Source organism: Ceratotherium simum, chromosome 13, assembly GCF_057802395.1.
Source record: "Ceratotherium simum simum isolate JZ-2026a chromosome 13, ASM5780239v1, whole genome shotgun sequence".
NCBI classification, from domain to species: Eukaryota; Metazoa; Chordata; class Mammalia; order Perissodactyla; family Rhinocerotidae; genus Ceratotherium; species Ceratotherium simum.
This window is the reverse complement of record NC_141912.1, coordinates 10420812-10440125: the sequence shown is the minus strand read 5'-3', so window position 1 is coordinate 10440125 and position 19314 is coordinate 10420812. Positions and strand designations below refer to the sequence as shown.

General features: G+C 41.8%; 1 protein-coding gene across 5 annotated transcripts in view; it reads right to left on the bottom strand.

Annotated features, from left to right (window-relative positions):
• LOC101405255 (N-acetyllactosaminide beta-1,6-N-acetylglucosaminyl-transferase) overlaps positions 1–19314 on the bottom strand; it is a 130063-nt gene that overhangs the window by 32209 nt on the left and 78540 nt on the right. The window contains exon 1 of one of the 5 annotated variants that reach the window (XM_014788752.2): positions 2831–4036. The exons of the other annotated variants lie outside the window; for them this stretch is intronic. Within the exon in view, the coding sequence (XP_014644238.1) occupies positions 2831–3758 (928 nt within the window). The 5' untranslated portion in view covers positions 3759–4036. Of the gene's footprint in view, positions 1–2830; positions 4037–19314 lie in introns of those variants that run through there. 5 annotated transcript variants of the gene reach the window in all.

Genomic DNA, 19314 nt, shown 5'->3' with positions numbered 1-19314 from the left:
AAATTTAAAAATTTTGAAACTTGTGAATGCATTTCCTGTTTTTTAAACAAGCTAACTTTTAAGAAAATGTTTTTAAAATAAGGACGGATATTCAGAAAAAAAAACCACAACATTTTTTTTGAGGGGTTGGAGTAGGGGAAAATTAGCCCAATATACTCAAATTAGCCCAATATACTAGAGTCACTAAACTTAATACTCAAACATTCAAATCTCGAAACTTAAATTCCATGAAGTCATGTCTGTCTTTTTACAGAGTAAAAAGTACACAGCATAGTGCTTGGTACCACGAAGAGGTAATAAATATTTGTTGATTGCTGAAAATATAAATGTCAAAATATCCTTTTTTTTTTTGAAGACTTTTCTATTCTGTGTGAAGACTAAGTCCTTAAGACACTTATGCTTCATTTTCTTTTGTTATCATAGCAGTGATTAGGATCAGAGTCTCGGCCTGGCTGCTTCTTGCCCCCCAGCCTCTGCGAGAACGTTAACTGAAGAACACTTCCCATTTCCACTGGCTCAGAGAAGGAAGAGCCAGACCAAAGCCCGCTCCAGACGGGCACTGAGGAAGCTGGCACAGAGGCCTGTGTGTGGTGCGGTGGTGAGTTCCAGCAAGGACACCTTCCCATGACTCCAGCTAGCACAGTGGCCCTGCTAAGCCTCCGCCTGCTTTCTGTCCACACACACACACACACACACACTGCCACCCCAGATCCCTGCTAACCTTATTTCCAGCTTAAAGTGGTCAGGTGGAGCTTACTTCCACTGCCCTCCTCATTTTTTTCCCACCCTCATCCTGTCTCCTTTTTGGAGCTCTGCAGAAAATCTGCTGCAGATATACAGCAAAGAAGAAACGATTACTTCTTTTCCTGGTGCAAGAGAAACAGTTCAAATTTCAGGCCACACAAATCCAGGATCAGCATTCAGCTTTGCCTTGGACAAGTTCTGCAAAGATGAGCATATTACTTCAATTTCTCAAACTCATTTTCTTCATCTCTACATGAGGACAACACTGATGATTTCTTAAATTAAAAGAAATGATATAGAACATAACATAGGGGCTGGCCCCATGGCTTGGCGGTTAAGTGCGCACGCTCCACTACTGGCGGCCCGGGTGCGGGGCCCGGGTGTGGATCCCGGGCGCGCACCGACGCACCGCTTCTCCGGCCATGCTGAGGCCACGTCCCACATACAGCAACTAGAAGGATGTGCAACTATGACATACAACTATCTACTGGGGCTTTAGGGGGTAGAAAAAGGAGGAGGATTGGCAATAGATGTTAGCTCAGAGCCGATCTTCCTCAGCAAAAAAAGAGGAGGATTAGCATGGATGTTAGCTGAGGGCTGATCTTCCTCACACACACAAAAAAAAGAACATAACATATCTGGCACAAACTGTATCAACAGAAACATTATATACCACGTTTAGAATATTTATCTGTGTTTAAAATATTTTTATATAACTATTTATTATTTACTATAGTAAATAATAATATTTACTATATTATAGTAAATAATAAGGATGAACGCTCACTTGTGGGTTCACGTCGCCTCCTGTAAGTCTTTGTGATCTGACAATTTAGTGTCTCTGAAAATAAACTGCTCATGGGATAGCATATGTCTCTGACCCAGTCACCTTGCCTGTCCTCTTTTTGGCCTCTCGAAGTAGATTTCTGTGACCTCCACTCTAGTTTAGCTCTTAGGAATGCTGAGTTACTAAGAACTTCTGTGACTCTATGTTTAGATATGAAAGCGGCACTCAGATGTGTCAACAAGAACAATATTACAAGTAAAAGCAGGGAGTTATTTCAAGTATGGCATCCCAGGGCCACGCTGACACAGGGTTGACACCCACAGTCATGCTGGCACAACAGTGGAAACTACAGTATCGGGACATTACCAAGAAGACGCACTGCAGGTCACTCAGGTATTCCCAAACAACACTTGGGAAAGAAAATCCAGAAAACAAACCCAAGCCTGAATTAAGGAGGCAGTAGGGTGCTGTTATGTGCCTTCAGTCACCTGGCATACCTTAGACTCCTTTCCAAATTATCATACACAATGGAAAACATCTCATAGTATATGAAAACAGAAGGCTGCAAACTGGAATCTCTAATAAAAATCTTTGACTTAAAAATTGAGAATTTACTTTGGATCAACTCTAGGTAGAATCTCTCTCTGTATGTTTCAACTCATTGCTACCCATTCTTCTAGGCAATAAAATATTAGACTAGGTTTATTTAACCAAATTAGTTGAGACCTGGGTACTTGGTTCAGGTTTTAGTTTAGAGACATTTAAGCCAGAGTGATAATTTGTAAACATCCAAAGAGGATTCAAAGATTCTAAAAACAGCCCCCGTGAACTTTAAGCATCAATGTAACACTGTGTAACATCCTCTGAAAGAAACACTACCTATTTCAACTCATAAATTCTAGAATGCTTATTAAAAATCAGTCTCGTTATGTCATAGCTGTGCTCATGAAGGACTACGAAAAGCATTCATTCAAAAGACTGAGCTATTATATGTCAATTATACCTCAATTAAAATAAAAAGGACTGAGCTAAAAGTTGGTAACTATGTGATACACAATCAAAGATAGTTTTGCCAGAACTCCTATACCCAGCATATTTCTTAGATCACTACATTACATATAGTTATAAGACAATAGAGCCCGGCATTAAACTCTGACTAAAAAGTAACCAGACTAATAGTTTTCTAAGCATTAAATTTTTTTTTCAAATAATTTCGAATGAGTCAATTCTCCAGAGCTGCTAAATGTTAGCAAACTCAATCTATGATGAGACAAAATGGGAACGGAAATTGGCACCTACCTGGAATCCTATTAAGTGTTACCCAGAAATGTTCATCAGGGCTATAGGTATCTTTGGACCAGTGCAGTAGATCAATGGCCCTTTTGTCTTGGAAGACGAAGTTGACAAACTCTCTGGTAAGGGCCACATAGGCAGTGCCAAAGTAGATGGTCAGCTGATGTGGAGGGGAGGTTTTCAAAATATTGGTATTTTTCACAAAAGAGCCATGTTTGCCTATGTGCTCTCGGTGGACATATTTAGTCCGTCCAATGGCATGAGCTGGGGGCAGCACCCCTGGGGTGATGTTTTTCCCTTTAAATCCTTTCAGATACTGAACTATTTCCTTGTTGGTTTTCAGGGGGAAATCTTGCCCACAGGTGTTGATGGCGTACTTCCATGGAACCTCCGAGGCCGCAAGGTCTTTTAGGCAGTTCAGGTCAGCCTGGAGCCTGGAAATTCCTGCGTAGACAACTGGCTCTATCTTTGAAGCAATGAAAGCATTTTGGAAGCAACTCAGTAACTGCCACACAGATTCCTTAAACTCGTTTGTGGCTTTGTCATCCACATGAACACAGTAGACATTTTGGGGCATATAGACAGCCCTGAAGAGCCTTTCAAATGTATCAAAGTCCTTATGGATGACCATTACATATGCCAAAGGGAATGCAACTTCCTCTTCTGACAGCGGGCTTGTGATGTAGTGATTCTGGATCACATAGTCCTCGCAAGAGACAGTTCCCACAGGTGATGTCAGTGTCTTTCCCCACAAAAACGTTGACTTATCTTCTAAGGCGTTACTACAGGCTTGTATTCTTAAATATCTTTCACTGGAACCATTGAGCTTCCTGTGACTTTTTAGCAAGCTTAATTGGCTTATATTGAAAAATATCACCAAAAAAACCACACTGAGTACAGTGAAAACAAAAAAGTGAAACCTCCAAAAGTTCATTATTTTCACTTCCTTGGGGAAGGAATCTCTCTCCAGGGATCGAGAAATGATCAGTCCTTGAAACCACAAATGTGAAGGGGTTGAACTGACTTCTTTTGCCTGTCTTGAATTTCAAAAGCTTCTCGGGAAGGCTTCTTTCTCCGAGTCCGTTAATCCTCATTTATTCTCCGCTTCAGTGTTGCGTCCATCCCCTTTGGTGTTAGCCGGAGAGGAGATGCTTCTCTAACACACACTGGTCTTCAGCCCGCGGTGCTGAATCCTGGCTACTTAGCAGAGCGCAGCGCTTGGGCTCAGCCCAGCTTTCGAGAAGCCTGCCTCATTTGCATATGAAACACAAGTGGCGGATCTTAGCATATTACGTTATGGAATGGAATGACGGGTCCTTTTCACTGGGGCTGAGTTTCTCTTGCTTCACCCCACCTCCCTTCCATCTAATCTATTCCCAGCTGATCTCCCTTCTCTTCCAATGCTTTCCCCTTGCCTTTTAGAATAAATGATTCTACTTTTTCTGGTTAGCCCTGCAACCTGCTAACCAGTCCTTAGAAACCACAGCATTTAGGACTTCTGCGCGTGGGGTTTATTTGTCTTCCTGTTTCTCTGCCACCTCTTTTCATTTCAGTGTCCTCTCTACCTCTGGGCACATACAGACACAGATAAGGAAAAACGAACTTGCAACATGTCTAAGTAGAAGATTATCAGCGGCAAAAATGTCTGATGGTGAGGTAGGTGTTTGCTGGATTCAATCAGACAGTTTTTGATGGTGTTATGTAGCATATATATGTATGTGCAGGCTATGGGAAGAGGGAAATAAGAATTACACTCTTAGGGGCATGGGATGAGGGGAGAAGGAACCTGGGAGTGACTTTTAACATTAAAGGGTCAGTGTGAATGACATAAGTGAAATAAACACACCTTAGTTTGCACACCAGAGAGAAAGGTGATACTCATTGTTCCCAGAGAGCAAAAGTTGCTTCCATTTCACAAAGAGCTTCAAAGTCATTCTGCCCAGCTAGCAAAAGTGGTTCCCCTTTCACACAGAGCTTCAGAAAACTTGAGCTGTTGACATGGTATTACCTACAATGTGTGGAGTGACTAGCCACTGGGTGTCTTTAAAAGCCTGACATCTTCAGATTTGAAGTCATTTCATAGAACTCAAAGGATTCTCCTTCCCACCCAACCCCCCTCTCCAACTTCCTTATTCTGAAGAAAGAACAAAGGCTTCAGGGCTGCTGCAAAATTCCTGGAAGTATCTGTCAGTGTAATTCAGGGGAGCCAGGAAGAGAAGGCTAGCAGGTCTACAGAGGGCTTCTCATAGCTCTCTTGTGTCAGGTGCCTCCAGTGCTCAGCAAACTGGAGTGTGCTGCAGGTTGATGCTGGTGGTAAGGGCGCTTCCGGAGGAAAGTTCTTGGTCCAACTAAAAGTTCAACAGTGGCAGCCACACAAGGTGTGCTAAAAGTGACCCTGATCCCATCCTATTCACGCAGTCACCCAGTTATCCCACCTGCCTGGGCATGATGTGGCAGCTGGAGCAGCTGCCCCTGGTAGGAGAACATTTGGTATATAATGCAGCAATCTCCCTGTCCCCTCCTATCCCACACCACCCCTAACTTCCTACAGCTCATGGGACGAATGAATGGCAATAGTAGTGGATGTGACGAATATTGACTTAGAGATAGACCCAAAGGGTTGGCAGGGATCTTAAAGACCACCTAACACAATCCTTTATTTCACAGATGAGGAAACTGAGGCCAATAAAAATATTTTTTTCAAAGTCATTCAGCTAGCTAGAAGCCAGAGCCTTAATTCTACGGCTCCCTTGTCCAGATGCCTGAGCCAGTCCAACTGGATTCAAAGCCCAGCCGGTCGCTGACCAGCTGTGCGAGCAGGGTGAAGTTACTAACCTCTCTCAGAGCCAAGTTCTTGGTCTGAGAGATGGAAACAACAGTGGTTCCTATTTCACATGGTTGTTGAGAATGTTAAGTGAGATAACTCTTGTTCAGGGTTTGTGTTCATACATGTTCAATAGGCGTTAGCAATTATTGTTGTTGTTTCTCTTTCGAAAAATATCCACCATTCCTGACTCTGTTAATGAACTTATATTTTGATTTCTGTTATTAGTAATGGAAAAGAAAAACATTTGCCCTCTTAAGGCTTTCAAATGGGCTGATTTATTCCTACTCGAAAAGAGTGGAGGTTAAATTCCACTCTCTCTTCTCCATCACTCTCCCCACTTTGCCCCAGAAAAAAAAATACTAGAATTGCAGCTATATGAAGGGAAGAACTGAATAGTCCATTTTGATGCCTTCTCTTCCCTTCATTCTTACCAAAGACACACCTTTTTCTGCAAAATACACCCTTGGCAGGATGTGTGGAGAGCAGGAGGGGGAATGCAGAGGGAGGAAGGGAGGCAAAGGGCTTTCATTGCAGGTTCAGTCCAGTTTTTCCCTCTCTTTGCCTGGAGCCTTGATCCCACAATAGGGAGTTCTGGTGGAATGCTGATGCAAAGCAAACTCCACAAATCTTTAATCATGATTTAGCCAAAGCAGATTGCAAATGGCAGGGGAGGGGGGGCGGGGGAGTGTGGGGGTAGGGTGGAGTGCTACACACTTTTCAGTCCAAAACAGCAGTATCCAAAAAAACACTTCTATAGTCTGTCCCGCGTTATTTGTAATGCTTTCGATGAATAGCCCAAGATTAGAATGCTATGCCTTTTAGTGGTTGGCCCAGCAGTGGGTTTGTTTTGCCTGGTATCTGTGGTAACTGAACAGGCATTTTCTTCCAGCAAATAATTGGGCCAGCTAAGCTATTAACTTCCAACCAGGACATTATGTCTGCTCTGTTCACTCTAGTTGGCTTAACATATTGAAAACTGTCATCAAGTGGACATTTTTGTATCACTCCCTGCCTCGCTCTGCCCTAGGATAACCTTTACCGTCACAAACAAGGAGAGAGCACGAGGACAGCAGCTAACAACAGATAATCAGTTCAGCCAAACACTAAAACAAAAGGCTAGGCTCTGGGGCTTTCTGAGGACGAGGTGGGGTCTTCTTTCCCTTACAGTCACTTAGTTCTAGTTAACCTTACGAGAGCGGTGCATCCACCCCCGCAGGGCCGTCAAAGGCCAACGTGAATGCTAGTTTTCCCAGGGGCAAGGCTGGAATCCCGGCCTGACCTGTTCCCAAGTCCTGATAGCTCTCCTCCACCTCAGATTGCTTCTCACCGCGTATCACTGCTATTGAGTCAAGACATGTCTTTTTGACGAGTACTCTCATTCCCCCAAGGTTACACCACCCTGCTCCCAATCTAAGGTTTTGGTTGTGTCAGTCTGACACAGAAAGTAAACAAGAAAAGATTTCCCAGCAACCAAAATAATGATCATACATTGTAGGCTGGGTGGACACACTCAGATGTGTATAGGCAGGTAAGTGAAAAAAGTAAGTGAAGCTAGTGAAAGGGAGGAAAAACAAGGCTAGCGAGTTCACGAGTGGCAGCTAACGCTTGGCCAAGGTGTCGAGGCCATTGAGGGAGGGTGGGGACCTTGGTGAAGAAAGTGTGCCCCACCTAATGCAAGCAGCTCCCTCTCAACACCAGCAATTAATACCCTGCTGGATCATTGGCCCAATGCTGCCAGCTCTTCAGATATCTTAAGAAACATGAGAAATCTGAATTTTATCAAAAAAAATTCCTAAACTCTTTAAATGTTATCAAGTAATTAACAAATTTTGAAGACACGAGTGAATGCATCCACAAACACCTCGAGGACTGCATTTGGCCCTCGAGATGCCAATTTATCATCTTTGGTTAAAGCATCAAAGGCCATGCACTTTGAACCCCTCTTGAGGCTTAGCCTATTAACTCTTAGTTTAGACACAATCATAACAAACTTTCTCAGACTGAAGCAGATAAGAAGTCACAAGTTAGGAGAGGGATGTAGAACTGGTAGATTCGGGCACCCTGCTGTCAACAATAGGTGATGCACTGAGAATGAAGTAGGTGCAAGAAAAACTCCAAAAGCAGTACAGGGCCATTCAATTAAAGGATGACTGGCATTTGTACAGCTCAATGACCATCTTAGTACTTTCAACCAATACCTCTAGCATTTATAATTATCAAATAAGTTAATGTCTCTGAAAGCTTGAAAACTGTGAAGATCAGTGCAGACATTGGGTCAACTCAGGCTTTCTTTGAAAACAAACTGAGGACTAACATTTAGTGAAACAGAAATATAAGTGTATTCATATATATTTCATACATATATTCTGCATATTCTATTTAAAAAGGCATTTCTGGCATATATTTATTCAAAATAGTTTATTTTAATTAACTATTCTTTGCATAAAAGGGTAGGCTTTCAATTATCTAGAAAACTCACAACTATGACAAAACTTTTTCCTAAAGAAATTAGGCAATATGTTTACCACAAGATTCTACATCAGGAGTCAGCAGTCTTTCTGTAAAGGGCCACCTGGTAAATATTTTAGGCTTGTGGGCCATTTGGTCTCTGACACAACTGCTCAAAACTGCTACTGAAGCATGAAAGTCGCCATGACAATATGTGGCTGTGTCCTGTTCAAACTTTATTTATGGACACTGACATCTCAATTTCATATAATTTTTGTATCATGAAATAGTCTTCTTTTGAGATTTTTTCAACCATTTAAAAATGTAAAATCACTCTTAGCTCATGGGCAGTACAAAAATAGGCCAGATTTAGCCCATAGGCTGTATGGAGTTTGCTGATCTCTGTTCTAGATTATGATCATGTTCCTCCAGGCCTAATTTTGCAACATCAGAGTTTTTGCAATGACCTGTAATTTCTATATCTTTCCAGATGAAGGAATGTCATATGAGGGAAAATAGTAATGTTGATTATCCTTTTATCTGCCTGAAGCCCCTTTATATACACCATCTGGGTTATAGGGCAGAGTGCGACTATATGCCTGTTTCCTTTCTTCTCCTATAAAATGGAGATATTAAGAACACTGACCTCATAGGGTTCTTAAGAGATTTAAATAGGTCAGTACATACAAAGAGCTTAGAACAATGCCTTGCACATAAGAAGTGGTCAACAAATCTTAAGGCATCTCTCTCTCTGTTGCCAAATTCGCCTCATCTGGGACACTAAGCAGCCCGTCCACCTTCCTAGGTCTGTTTAGTGAAGCAGGATAGCTGTGCTGGAGGGTCATTCTGTCACCTAAAGGATCCCAGAGTATAGGCAGGAGCCCTCAAGGCCCTTATTATGGGCAGCGTCAGCCTCTTCTGCCCTCTCCCCACAACCCAGAGTGGGGGAACTGCCCCTCATTCCCAGTCACAGTCTCTTGAACTTGTTCTTTCAACTGTATCCAACTTGGTTACCTCTTGAGAGAGCCAGGCTGCTGGTGCACCCCGAGAAAAGCTGATGACAGAGACAAAGAGGCAGCATGGTGGTGAAGACCAAGGCTTTGGAGCAGGGCTTAAGTCTGGCTTTGCTGTTTACTATGTGACCCTGAGAAAGTTTCTTGGGATTACTGTGCCCCAATTTCCCAATTTTTAAAACGGAGAAGTAGAAAGTCTACCCAAGTGGTAGAAAGTATATCTGGCTAAGAAGCCTTCTGTATCTTCTCCCCATACTATTCCACAGACCATCACCACAGCTTACCACATTCTTCCAGGGCCATACTGCTTCTCTCTATTTCCCTAGCAGCCTCCTTGGGGGTAGCACATTTCTTTCCCTTCTGGGGTTAATTGCCCAGATTTAACTCTAATTGCCCAAACAAAAACAAAAGCAAACAACAAAAAACCGCAAACAGAAATTTTATCTTTGGCTATATTCTGTTAAATTTCAAGGAAGAGAATAGGTGACTATTTGCCTTTCTATGCAACTTTTCTGTTTGCAAATGTCTCCTCTGAGAAAAAAAGATTGCAAATCCATGAAGAAAAGACTTTGCGTTTCCAAGATCTGTCCAAATCTGGATATTCCTCTGGAATCCTTCTCATACAAACTACCCTCCAAACTTTTCCACCCCTGTATTTTTGAATGCTGAATTGAGCTTGCAAGGGAATGGTATTTCTACTAAAGGACAGCATTTTACAATTCAGCTGCTTCCAGAGATCTGTATCTTGAAGACACTCTTTATCTTCTGAACATTTTCAGATAAATGGAAACAAAATAGTCTTAAAATAGAGATAGGCAGTGGTTTCCTCCAACTTCTAATTTTAATAGCCCTATTACATTCTTGACTCATTTTCAGTTTATTCAGTCTACTGTCACACTAGCTTCTTTCCCACAGAACCTGTCATTTATTTGACTTTAGACAGTCTGTTAGGGCAGAGTGCTTGGATAAATCCCAAAAAGCAGATGTTTCTTCTATTTTCTTAGAAATTAAAGCTGGAACAAATTTGCTTCCAAGATATGTCCTGTGTTTGTACTCAATTGAAGAAAATATTTGCATTTGATTCTCCCATTGGTTAAAGTGGTTTTAGATTCAAATTTTATATTTACCAATCCACCCTTTTAGACGACATCCTTGAACTTTATACTTTCTCCTCAAAAACTATGGAAAAATTGTTCTAAATAGGGTAGGCTCAGTCCTGGTCTGCTCTGGTTAGGGGCCTCATGGCTGATGGCGTAGTTTTGATCACTGCTCTTCAATGTGTCTTCAATGTGTTGTAACCAACATAACTAAGTGGTTTCAATTCAAATTGTTTTCCAGTAAACAATCAGTGCTGTTCTATGGAATATAAATCTCTAGCGGACTAATTCTTGATCACGAGATGCCCTGGGCACTGGTAAGGTGAGCAGGAATCTGTGGGGGCAGTACTTAGGGTGTCCAACTGTCCCAGTTTGCCCAGAACTGAGAGGTTTCCCAGGAAATGGGATTTTCAGTGCTAAAACTGGGAAATCCTAGGCAAATCAGGACAGATTGGCCGCCCTGGATACCATTGGTCCTACTCACTCACTGCTGAAAGATATACCGACGAGAGGATATTCAATAACCGATCAGTGTGGAAGGAAAAGAAATATTTAAACCATTAATCTGGATGGGGGGAGCATGCAGATCATCAAAAGTCTGCAAACTGTAGTGCATGAAAAGTCTACATGACCCTTTCCCACACGTCCCTGAACCACTGAGGTATGGGGACAAAATGATTAACATTTGTGGGGTACCTTTACAGTGAACATAAAAGAAAGCACTTACACCATTCTAACTACACAGATGTTCCCCAGTGGATCTAAGAATGACTTAGTAAAAACCTGAATAATGATGGGAGAGCCTAAAAGGAAAATAACTATTATTACACTGCTAACTGGATCTAAAATCCTCTCCCTCCACACTACATGTGATTTCAGAGATCTTCTTTCTGTAAAGGAGGGATTAATAGAAAAATATTGGGTCTTATGAATGGAAATGCTTATTTTAATATTTATAATAAATGGGCAATGAAATCAGAAAATGTTAACTCCTTTTATGGAGCAGCATAATCAACCAGCCATTTGATCTCTCTGACTGTCAATTTCCAGATCTGCGCAGCTTCAGGATTGGAACTAGATGCTCCCTGAGGCTTCTTTCAGCTCTACATGCTGTGATTATTCTAGATTCTGCACTGAATGAAAAGAAGGCTGTTTTTACCGGAACACTGCACTGGGGAGTTTTGTTTAGGTTAAGTGCAGGGGAAAGTCCAAAATGTGGTAGGACAGCTGACCAAGAAGGCTTGGAGGTGGGGTGGAAGACAGTTAGCTCAGACAGACCCAAGTCGTCGGAGAGGAGCAACCAGATGGAGAGGTGTCTAGCCTCTCCAGGAGACCACCAACACCTAGCCGGACTTCAGGGTCTGGGTGGGCAGTTTTCACATGGGACACAGATGGCATTGGGAATCCTAGGCAGGAGGGCCTTCCTTCTGCAGAACCCCAAGGAGCTCAAAGAAGTAGCTCTAACTTGAACTGAGGACAGAATTCCAGACTTTCAGTGAAGGAGGAAATATGCGAGGATTGGGGCTAAGGAAGGGGGTGGCTAAAGAGGAAATATCTGGAAGAGGGGACTGATCATGGCAGGAAGCTAATTCCATTAGGATGATCTGAGTATCTTCAGCTTGCTTAGCAAGGATCTCAGCTTTTCCCCTGACATTTTCACAAAGTTATGATCCTTTAAATCTGACTGAAGAGAAAGATTATGGGGACTGAATATCACGGACGTACCAAGCTCAAGGGCAGAGACTTTGAAAGCGTAACCTCCCACCATCCATTCCCTGAAAAATGACACTAAACTGGATAAAAGGTAAATATATTTGGAGGGAAAAGACAGTCTTTTCAAAAAATGGTGTTGAGAAAACTGGACAGCCCCATGCAAAAGAACGACACTAGAACACTATCTTACACCAAACACAAAAATTAACTCAAAATGGATTAAAGACTTGAACATAAGACCTGAAACCATATAACTCCTAGAAGAAAACATAGGCAGTCAGCTCCTTGACATTGGTCTTGGTTATGATTTTTTGGATCTGACACCAAAAGCACAAGCAACAAAAGCAAAACTAAACAAGTGGGACTACATCAAACTGAAAAGCTTCTGCACAGCAAAGGAAACCATCAATGAAGTGAAAAGGCAACCTACTGAATGGGAGAATATATTTGAAAGTCATATATCTGATAGGGAGTTAATATTCAAAATATATAGAGAATTCATACAACTTAATAGCAAAAAACCAAACAATCCAATTAAAAAACAGGCAGCAGATCTGAATAGACATTTTTCCAAAGAAGACATACAGATGCCTACAAGTACATGAAAAGGTGCTCAACATCACTAATCATCAGGGAAATGCAAATCACAACCACAATGAGATATTATCTCACACCTGTCAGAATGGCTATTATCAAAAATAGAAGAAATAACAAGTGTTGGCAAGAATGTGGAGGAAAGGGAACCCTTGTGCACTGTTGGTGGAAATGTAAATTGGTGCAGCCACTATGGAAAACAGTATGGAGGTTCACCCCAAAATTAAAAATAGAAATACCATATGATCCAGCTATTCTACTTCTGCGTATTTATCCAAAAGGAAATAAAAATGCTAACTCGAAAAGGTATCTGCTCCTCTATGTTCACTGCAACGTTATTTACAATAGCCGAGACATGGAAACAACCTAAGTGTCCATCGATGGATGAATGGGTAAAGAAAATGTGGTATGTATGTATATACATACACACAATGGAATATTGTTCAGTCATAAGAAAGAAGGAAATCTTGCCATTGTGACAACATGGATTATGCTAAGTGAAATAAGTCAGACAGAGAAAGACAAATACGGTATGATCTCACTTATATGTAGAATCTAAAAAACAAAAAAAAACCTCACAGATACAGAGAATAGATTGGTGGTTGCCAAAAGTGGGGGGTAGGGAGTGGGCGAAATGGGTAAAGGGGGTCAAGAGATACGAACTTCCAATTATAAAATAAATAAGTCATGGAGATGTAAGATACAGCATGGTGACTATAGTTAATAATACTGTATGGTATATTTGAAAGTTGCTAAGAGAGTAAATATTAAATGTTCTCATCACAAGTAAAAACAATTTTGTAACTATGTGTAGTGATGGATGTTAACTAGACTTATTGTGGTGATCATTTCACAGTATATACAAATGCTGAATCATTAGGTTGTACACCTGAAACTAATACAATCTTCTATGTCAATTATGCCTCAATTTTAGAAAAAGGTAAATACATTTGGGAAAAACCTTCTGCCACTGGCTTTGTCTACAAGCATCTCAAGAAAGAATGCCACATACTATGCAGGTCAGAGGATGAGAGAAAGAGAAGCTTGTGGGCAGATCTGGCGTTGAGAAACCACATAAAGAAACAGTTAGTGAGGCCCTAGTGATACCGGATTTAGCTTTTCTTGTCCTTCATTGGGAGCTGTCTGTGTGAAAATGGGCTGCAGCATGTAATTTTTAGATTGGGCATTGGATTGTATTTTTACAATGTTGCATGGAGAGAATCTGTAATGGAAGTGAAACCTACCTCCAAAACATGTGTGGCCTTGGGTCTGCATTAAATAGTATAATCCATGTTCATGCCAAGAGTGGCTCTAAATGTTTGCTTTCTCTACCTTGCATTTAGTCAGCATTACTTTCCAATGATTTTAATCAATCAAGCAACCTATAATGACGTAGTTATGAAAATAAACAATGAATATATAAAAAAAAGAGTAACAGTTAGTTAGGAAAGTAATTAATATTGCTGCCCTGGATGAAGCTTTCTAAGACTGCCAAATTGTCCACCTCAAAACAAAAAATCACTCAACATCTTAGCAGGGTCATTTGCTTCACCAAATGACAGGTTAGTTCCATCAAAGAAGCAGCCCTATAGAAACCCAGATCCGGTCTTTAAAGCAGGGGCGTCTGCTGTTGGCCTGTTCTTTTCACTTCTTTGGTGCGGAATTAGATGCCAATTTGGTAAGCTCATGGATGGCGGGCCGTGGATTGAAGCACAGTCTGGTTTGAGCTGTGCTGCCCCCAGGATGAGCTTGGCATTGAGGAGCATTCCCAAGACGAGCAAGATGTTTTGGAAGGACTGAAGGAGAGAGAACAGTCCCGGTGCTGTTGACTAGGGGCAGAAAAGACTTCAGGAAAATTCCCAGACAAACTCAACATGCTGGAAGTGCTGTCTGAAGCTGAGCCCTCAGGATTTGGCAAAGTTATCTAGGCTGCGTATGTATGTGTGTGTGTGTGTGGTGATGAGGGTGGTGGTGGAGGGGGTGATGATTTGCAGCTGAGTAGGCAGCAGTGCTGAGGGGCATATTAAAAATTATTTCCATTTGACTCAATTCAATAAATATCTATTCTTATCCCACTAGATGCTAGCTATGTTGGGCTGCTAAAAATATAAAAGTCCACAAAAAGGTTATACAGTAGTCCCCCCTTATCCACAGTTTCACTTTCCAAGGTTTCAGTTACCCGTGGTCAACTGTGGTCCAAAAATATTAAATGGAAAATTCCAGAAATAAACAATTCGTAAATTTTACACTGTGTGCCGTTCTGAGTAGCATGATGAAATCTCGTGCCGGCCCGCTCCGTCTCACCCTGGAAGTGAATCACCCCTTTGTCAGTGGATCCACACTGTATAGCTTTATACACTACTACCTATTAGTCACTTAGTAGCTGTCTTGGTTATCAGATCGACTGTCACGGTATTGCTGTGCTTGTGTTCAAATAACCCTTATTTTACTTAATAATGGCCCCAAAGCACAACACTAGTGATGCTGGTAATTTGGATATGCCAAAGAGAAGCTGCAAAATGCTTCAAGTGAAAAGGTAAAAGTTCTCGACTTAATAAGGAAAGAAAAAAAATCATATGCTGACGTTGCTAAGATCTATGGTAACTTTTACTACAGCATATTGTTATAATTGTTCTATTTTATTATTATTGTTGTTAATCTCTTATTCCGCCTAATTTATAAGTTAAACTTTGTCATAGGTATGTATGTATAGGAAAAACATAGTATATATGAGGTTCGGTACTATGTGTGGTTTCAGGTATCTGCTGGGTGTCTTGGAACATATACCCCAGGATAAGGGGGGACTACTGTAGTCCTGTCAGGGTAATATGATATTCACATTCATAATTATAATGCAAAGGAGATTATAAAATGACAAAAAAGAAGTTACAACAAAGGTTTCCAAAAGTGTACAATTAAAAACAAAAAGGATCAGGAAAAGCTTCCTAAATGACGAGCCATTGAATGCAGAACCTATTAAGGCCACTATTTAAATGGGAGAGATGGAGGAAAAAGGCCCAAGTAAACAGAATGACATGAATAAAAGGACCAAACGCAGGAATATAAGGTTTTTCTGGAGTGTCCCTTCCAGGGAAGGCAGCAGTAGGAAATGATAGTGAGGTGATATGGGTGACACTGAGGTGACATCCAACAGGGATATGCTGATATCCAACATGCCATGTTGAGATGTTTATACTGAAGAATTCAATAAGCTGTTGAAACTCCCTGAAGCTTTTGGGATTGAGAAGTTATTCTTAGAGCTATGCCTTAAAAAGGAAAATATGTCAAGAGTGTTAGAATAGTTTGAAGAGGGAGAGTTGGGTCAGAGAGACCACTTGGACGGGTCTAACAATCTACTTGAGAGGCACGACGGGTCGGAGTGGGAGCGGCAGTGATGGGAATGGGAAGGGTGATACTCACCAGAAGCCTATCACAGTCAGAATGTACAGAATGTGCTGATTAGATATGGGGGGCCTAGGCGGGGGAAGCTGGCCAACGTGGGGAACGGTGGTGCCAGCCACAGAGATTCTGAAGCGGGTTTATGGAGAGTAGGGAGACGGAAGGGGGAGCATGTCAGCAGGTGCCAGTGGGAACCTCAGGAAGAGATATCCGAAAGACAAGGAGAAACATGGGAGAGGGCCTGGAGAGTGTGGAGGGTTATGGTTCATCAGTACAGAAATGGTGATGAACTGTAGACGTCACTGTAAACGTCATCAAGGGAGAAAGAAGAGTACGAGCCAAAAAGCAAACTGAGGAAAGACTGGAGGGGATGTTGACTGAAAACTTCAATTTCCCAGATTCTAAATTTCACTGAGAATAGCAGCTCTAAAGTCAACTATTATCCCAATCCCCATTCAATAGCTGGTAACCAAGAATATGAAAAGGACAGAATTATTCACTTAAATGCAAGTTTCTCAAAGAGGGACTATAAAAGCAATGCCCTTTAACACATTTGGCGACATGACAGCCTTTTCATAATGTTGGAGCCGTAGCTCAAAGTTCTTTGACAGAGTATTGGTCAGACTACTGGCTTCAGTCTTTGATAATTATCTCTTCATAGCACTCTTACCCCATCTGCCTTCCTAAGTAAAAACAACTTTTATTTTTTTAATTGAGGTAACGTTGGTTTAAAATATTATACAGATTTCCAGTGCACAACATTGTAATTCAACTTCCATATATACCACAGCGTGCTCACCACCAAAAGTCTAGTTTCCATCCATCACCATACAATTGACCCCCTTTACCCATTTCACCCTCACCCCACCCTTCTTCCTCTCTGGTAACCATCAATCTGTTGTCTGCTTTGAGTTTTTGTCTTGTTTTGTTTGTTTGTTTGTTTTGTTTTGTTTTCTATATTCCATCTATGAGTGAGGTCATATGGTATTTGTCTTTCTCTTTCTGACTTATTTCACTTAGCATAATACCCTCAAGGTCCATCCATGTTGTTGCAAATGGCAAGATTTCATCTTTTTATGGCTGAGTAGTATTCCATTGTATATATATACCACATCTTCTCTATCCATTCATCCGTTGATGGGCACTTAGGTTGTTTCTATATCTTGGCTATTATAAATAATGCTGCAATGAACATAGAAGTGCATATATCTTTTCAAATTAGTGTTTTTGTATTCTGTGGATAAACACCCAGAAGTGGAATAGCTGGATGATACAGTAATTCTATTCTTAATTTTTTGAGGAATCTCCATACTGTTTTCCATAGTGGCTGCACCAATTTACACTCCCACCAGCAGTGTATGAAGGTTCTCTTTTCTCCACATCCTCGCCAACACTTATTTCTTGTCTTTTTAATGATAGCAATTCTAATAGGTGTGAGGTGATAGCTCATTGTGGTTTTGATTTGCATTTCCCTAATAATTACTGCTGTTGAATATCTTTTTATGTGCCTGTTGGCCACCTGTATATCTTCTATGGAAAAATGTCTATTCAGATCCTCTTCTAGAAAAGAAAGATTCTGTACACTGCGTAGTGAATGGGGGACAGGACATTGGATTAGAAGTAAGATGATCTGAATTTGTGCCCTGACTTTGCCAGTTACCAGCTGTTCAATAAATTCAACCAATATTTAGAGAAGGTATACATCCTACAGGGAGGTTAGGTTGCAAATTCAGTGAGTAAAAGGAAAACAACATACAATTAAAATTCATCTGAAGAAATCCCTGGGGAATATTCCACATTAAGATGACACAGATTGTCTCCATAATTCCAACACGGCCAATTTTTCTTTTAATCTTGGTCCAGGTGGTGGTTTCTTCTAATGAGCACCAGATGAAAAAGTCGGCTGGAGCTGAGAAGCTATGTTATGAGATACACACTGTCTCTTTAACAGTAGTAAGCCATGAGAACCAAGTCCATCCTGGGAACAAGCAAAATCCTTGTTTCACCTCACACTCACTCTGGACCCCAGATGTATTGGTTGGAATGGAGGATAGGGTGGGATGGCCAAAAATGTTTAAATGTACATGCAGTGTGTGTGTGTGTGTGTGTGTGTGTGTGAATACAGCTGAGTTTGTGCAAGTTAAATGAATACAAGCTGGGCCTCCCTTGTATTGAGCATTGCTCACGCACCAGGGGTTGTGTCAGGTATAAGGAAAACAGAAATTGGCAGGTGCAGGTGCTACCCTTGCCGCTCAGCCTAGAAGGCCACTAGGAAGACAGACAGCGCTGCAAGACTGATAAGAGCACATCGTGGCACAGGAGGAGCGAGTCCACAGGCATGAGAATGTGAAAGGCTTTTTAGAGAATGTGACTCTAAGCTGAATCTCAAAAGAAAACACACATCAGTCAGATGAGGGAGAGGGAGGAAGGCATTCCAGAGCATCCTGGCTGGGGACTGGCATGAGTCGAGGCAGGGAGACTGGAAGTGGCACCTTTGGGACCTACAAGTCGTCTGGTAGAGCTGGGGTGCAGAAAGGGATGGGGAACACAGATAGAAAAGGCACTGGAAAGGCCAAGGGGCCAGACTGCAAAGAGCTCCCTGTGCCCAATGAAGGGGCCAGGATGTTGCGCTGAGGTAATGGGGATCCACAGAAGTTTTCTACGAAGGAGTGAGATGTGATCATGTGATCGAGGTGCATTTTTATGAAGGTCTTCCTGTTACTGGAGGATGGGTTAAAGCAGGCTGACAATGGACTCAGGAAAAGTAGTTAGAAAGAAATTAGACTATTGAAGGAGAGAGAGGAAGAGAGACGGATGGCAGCCCCAGAAACAGTGAGGAGGCCAAAAGCCAGATCCAATTTATTGCCTGTTTACTCTGTACCCGGCACTATGCCAAGCACTTGCACACACCATCTTTGCTTCTTCTGCCAATAACCCTATGAATGTGGTGCTGCCAGATCATGTCATCCCTGTGGCCTTCACACAACGGCCTTGCCCACCTCATGCCAGGTCTAGCCCTCACCCTCGCTCACTGGGCCACAGCCACACTGGCTGCTTTTCTGGTTCCTGAACACACAGAGCTCTTGCTCACCTCAGGACCTTTGCAATCCCCAGTCCCTCTGCCTGGAACCTCTTTCCCAAGTGCACGACTGGCTCGTTCTCATTTTAGAGCTGCAGGTCATGAGCTGCTTTTGCCAAGAAGCCTTCCCTGACCCACCCCGTTTAAAGTAGGTCCCCTCCTGTATCAACCTGCATTTACTTCATAGCTCTTATAATAATCTCTAATTATCTTGTCTATTTTTTATTATCTGTTTCCCACCTCTAGAATATATACTCCGTGAGAGTAGGGGCCTTACGTGTCTTATTCACTACTATATCCCAGTACTTAGCATGGTGTCT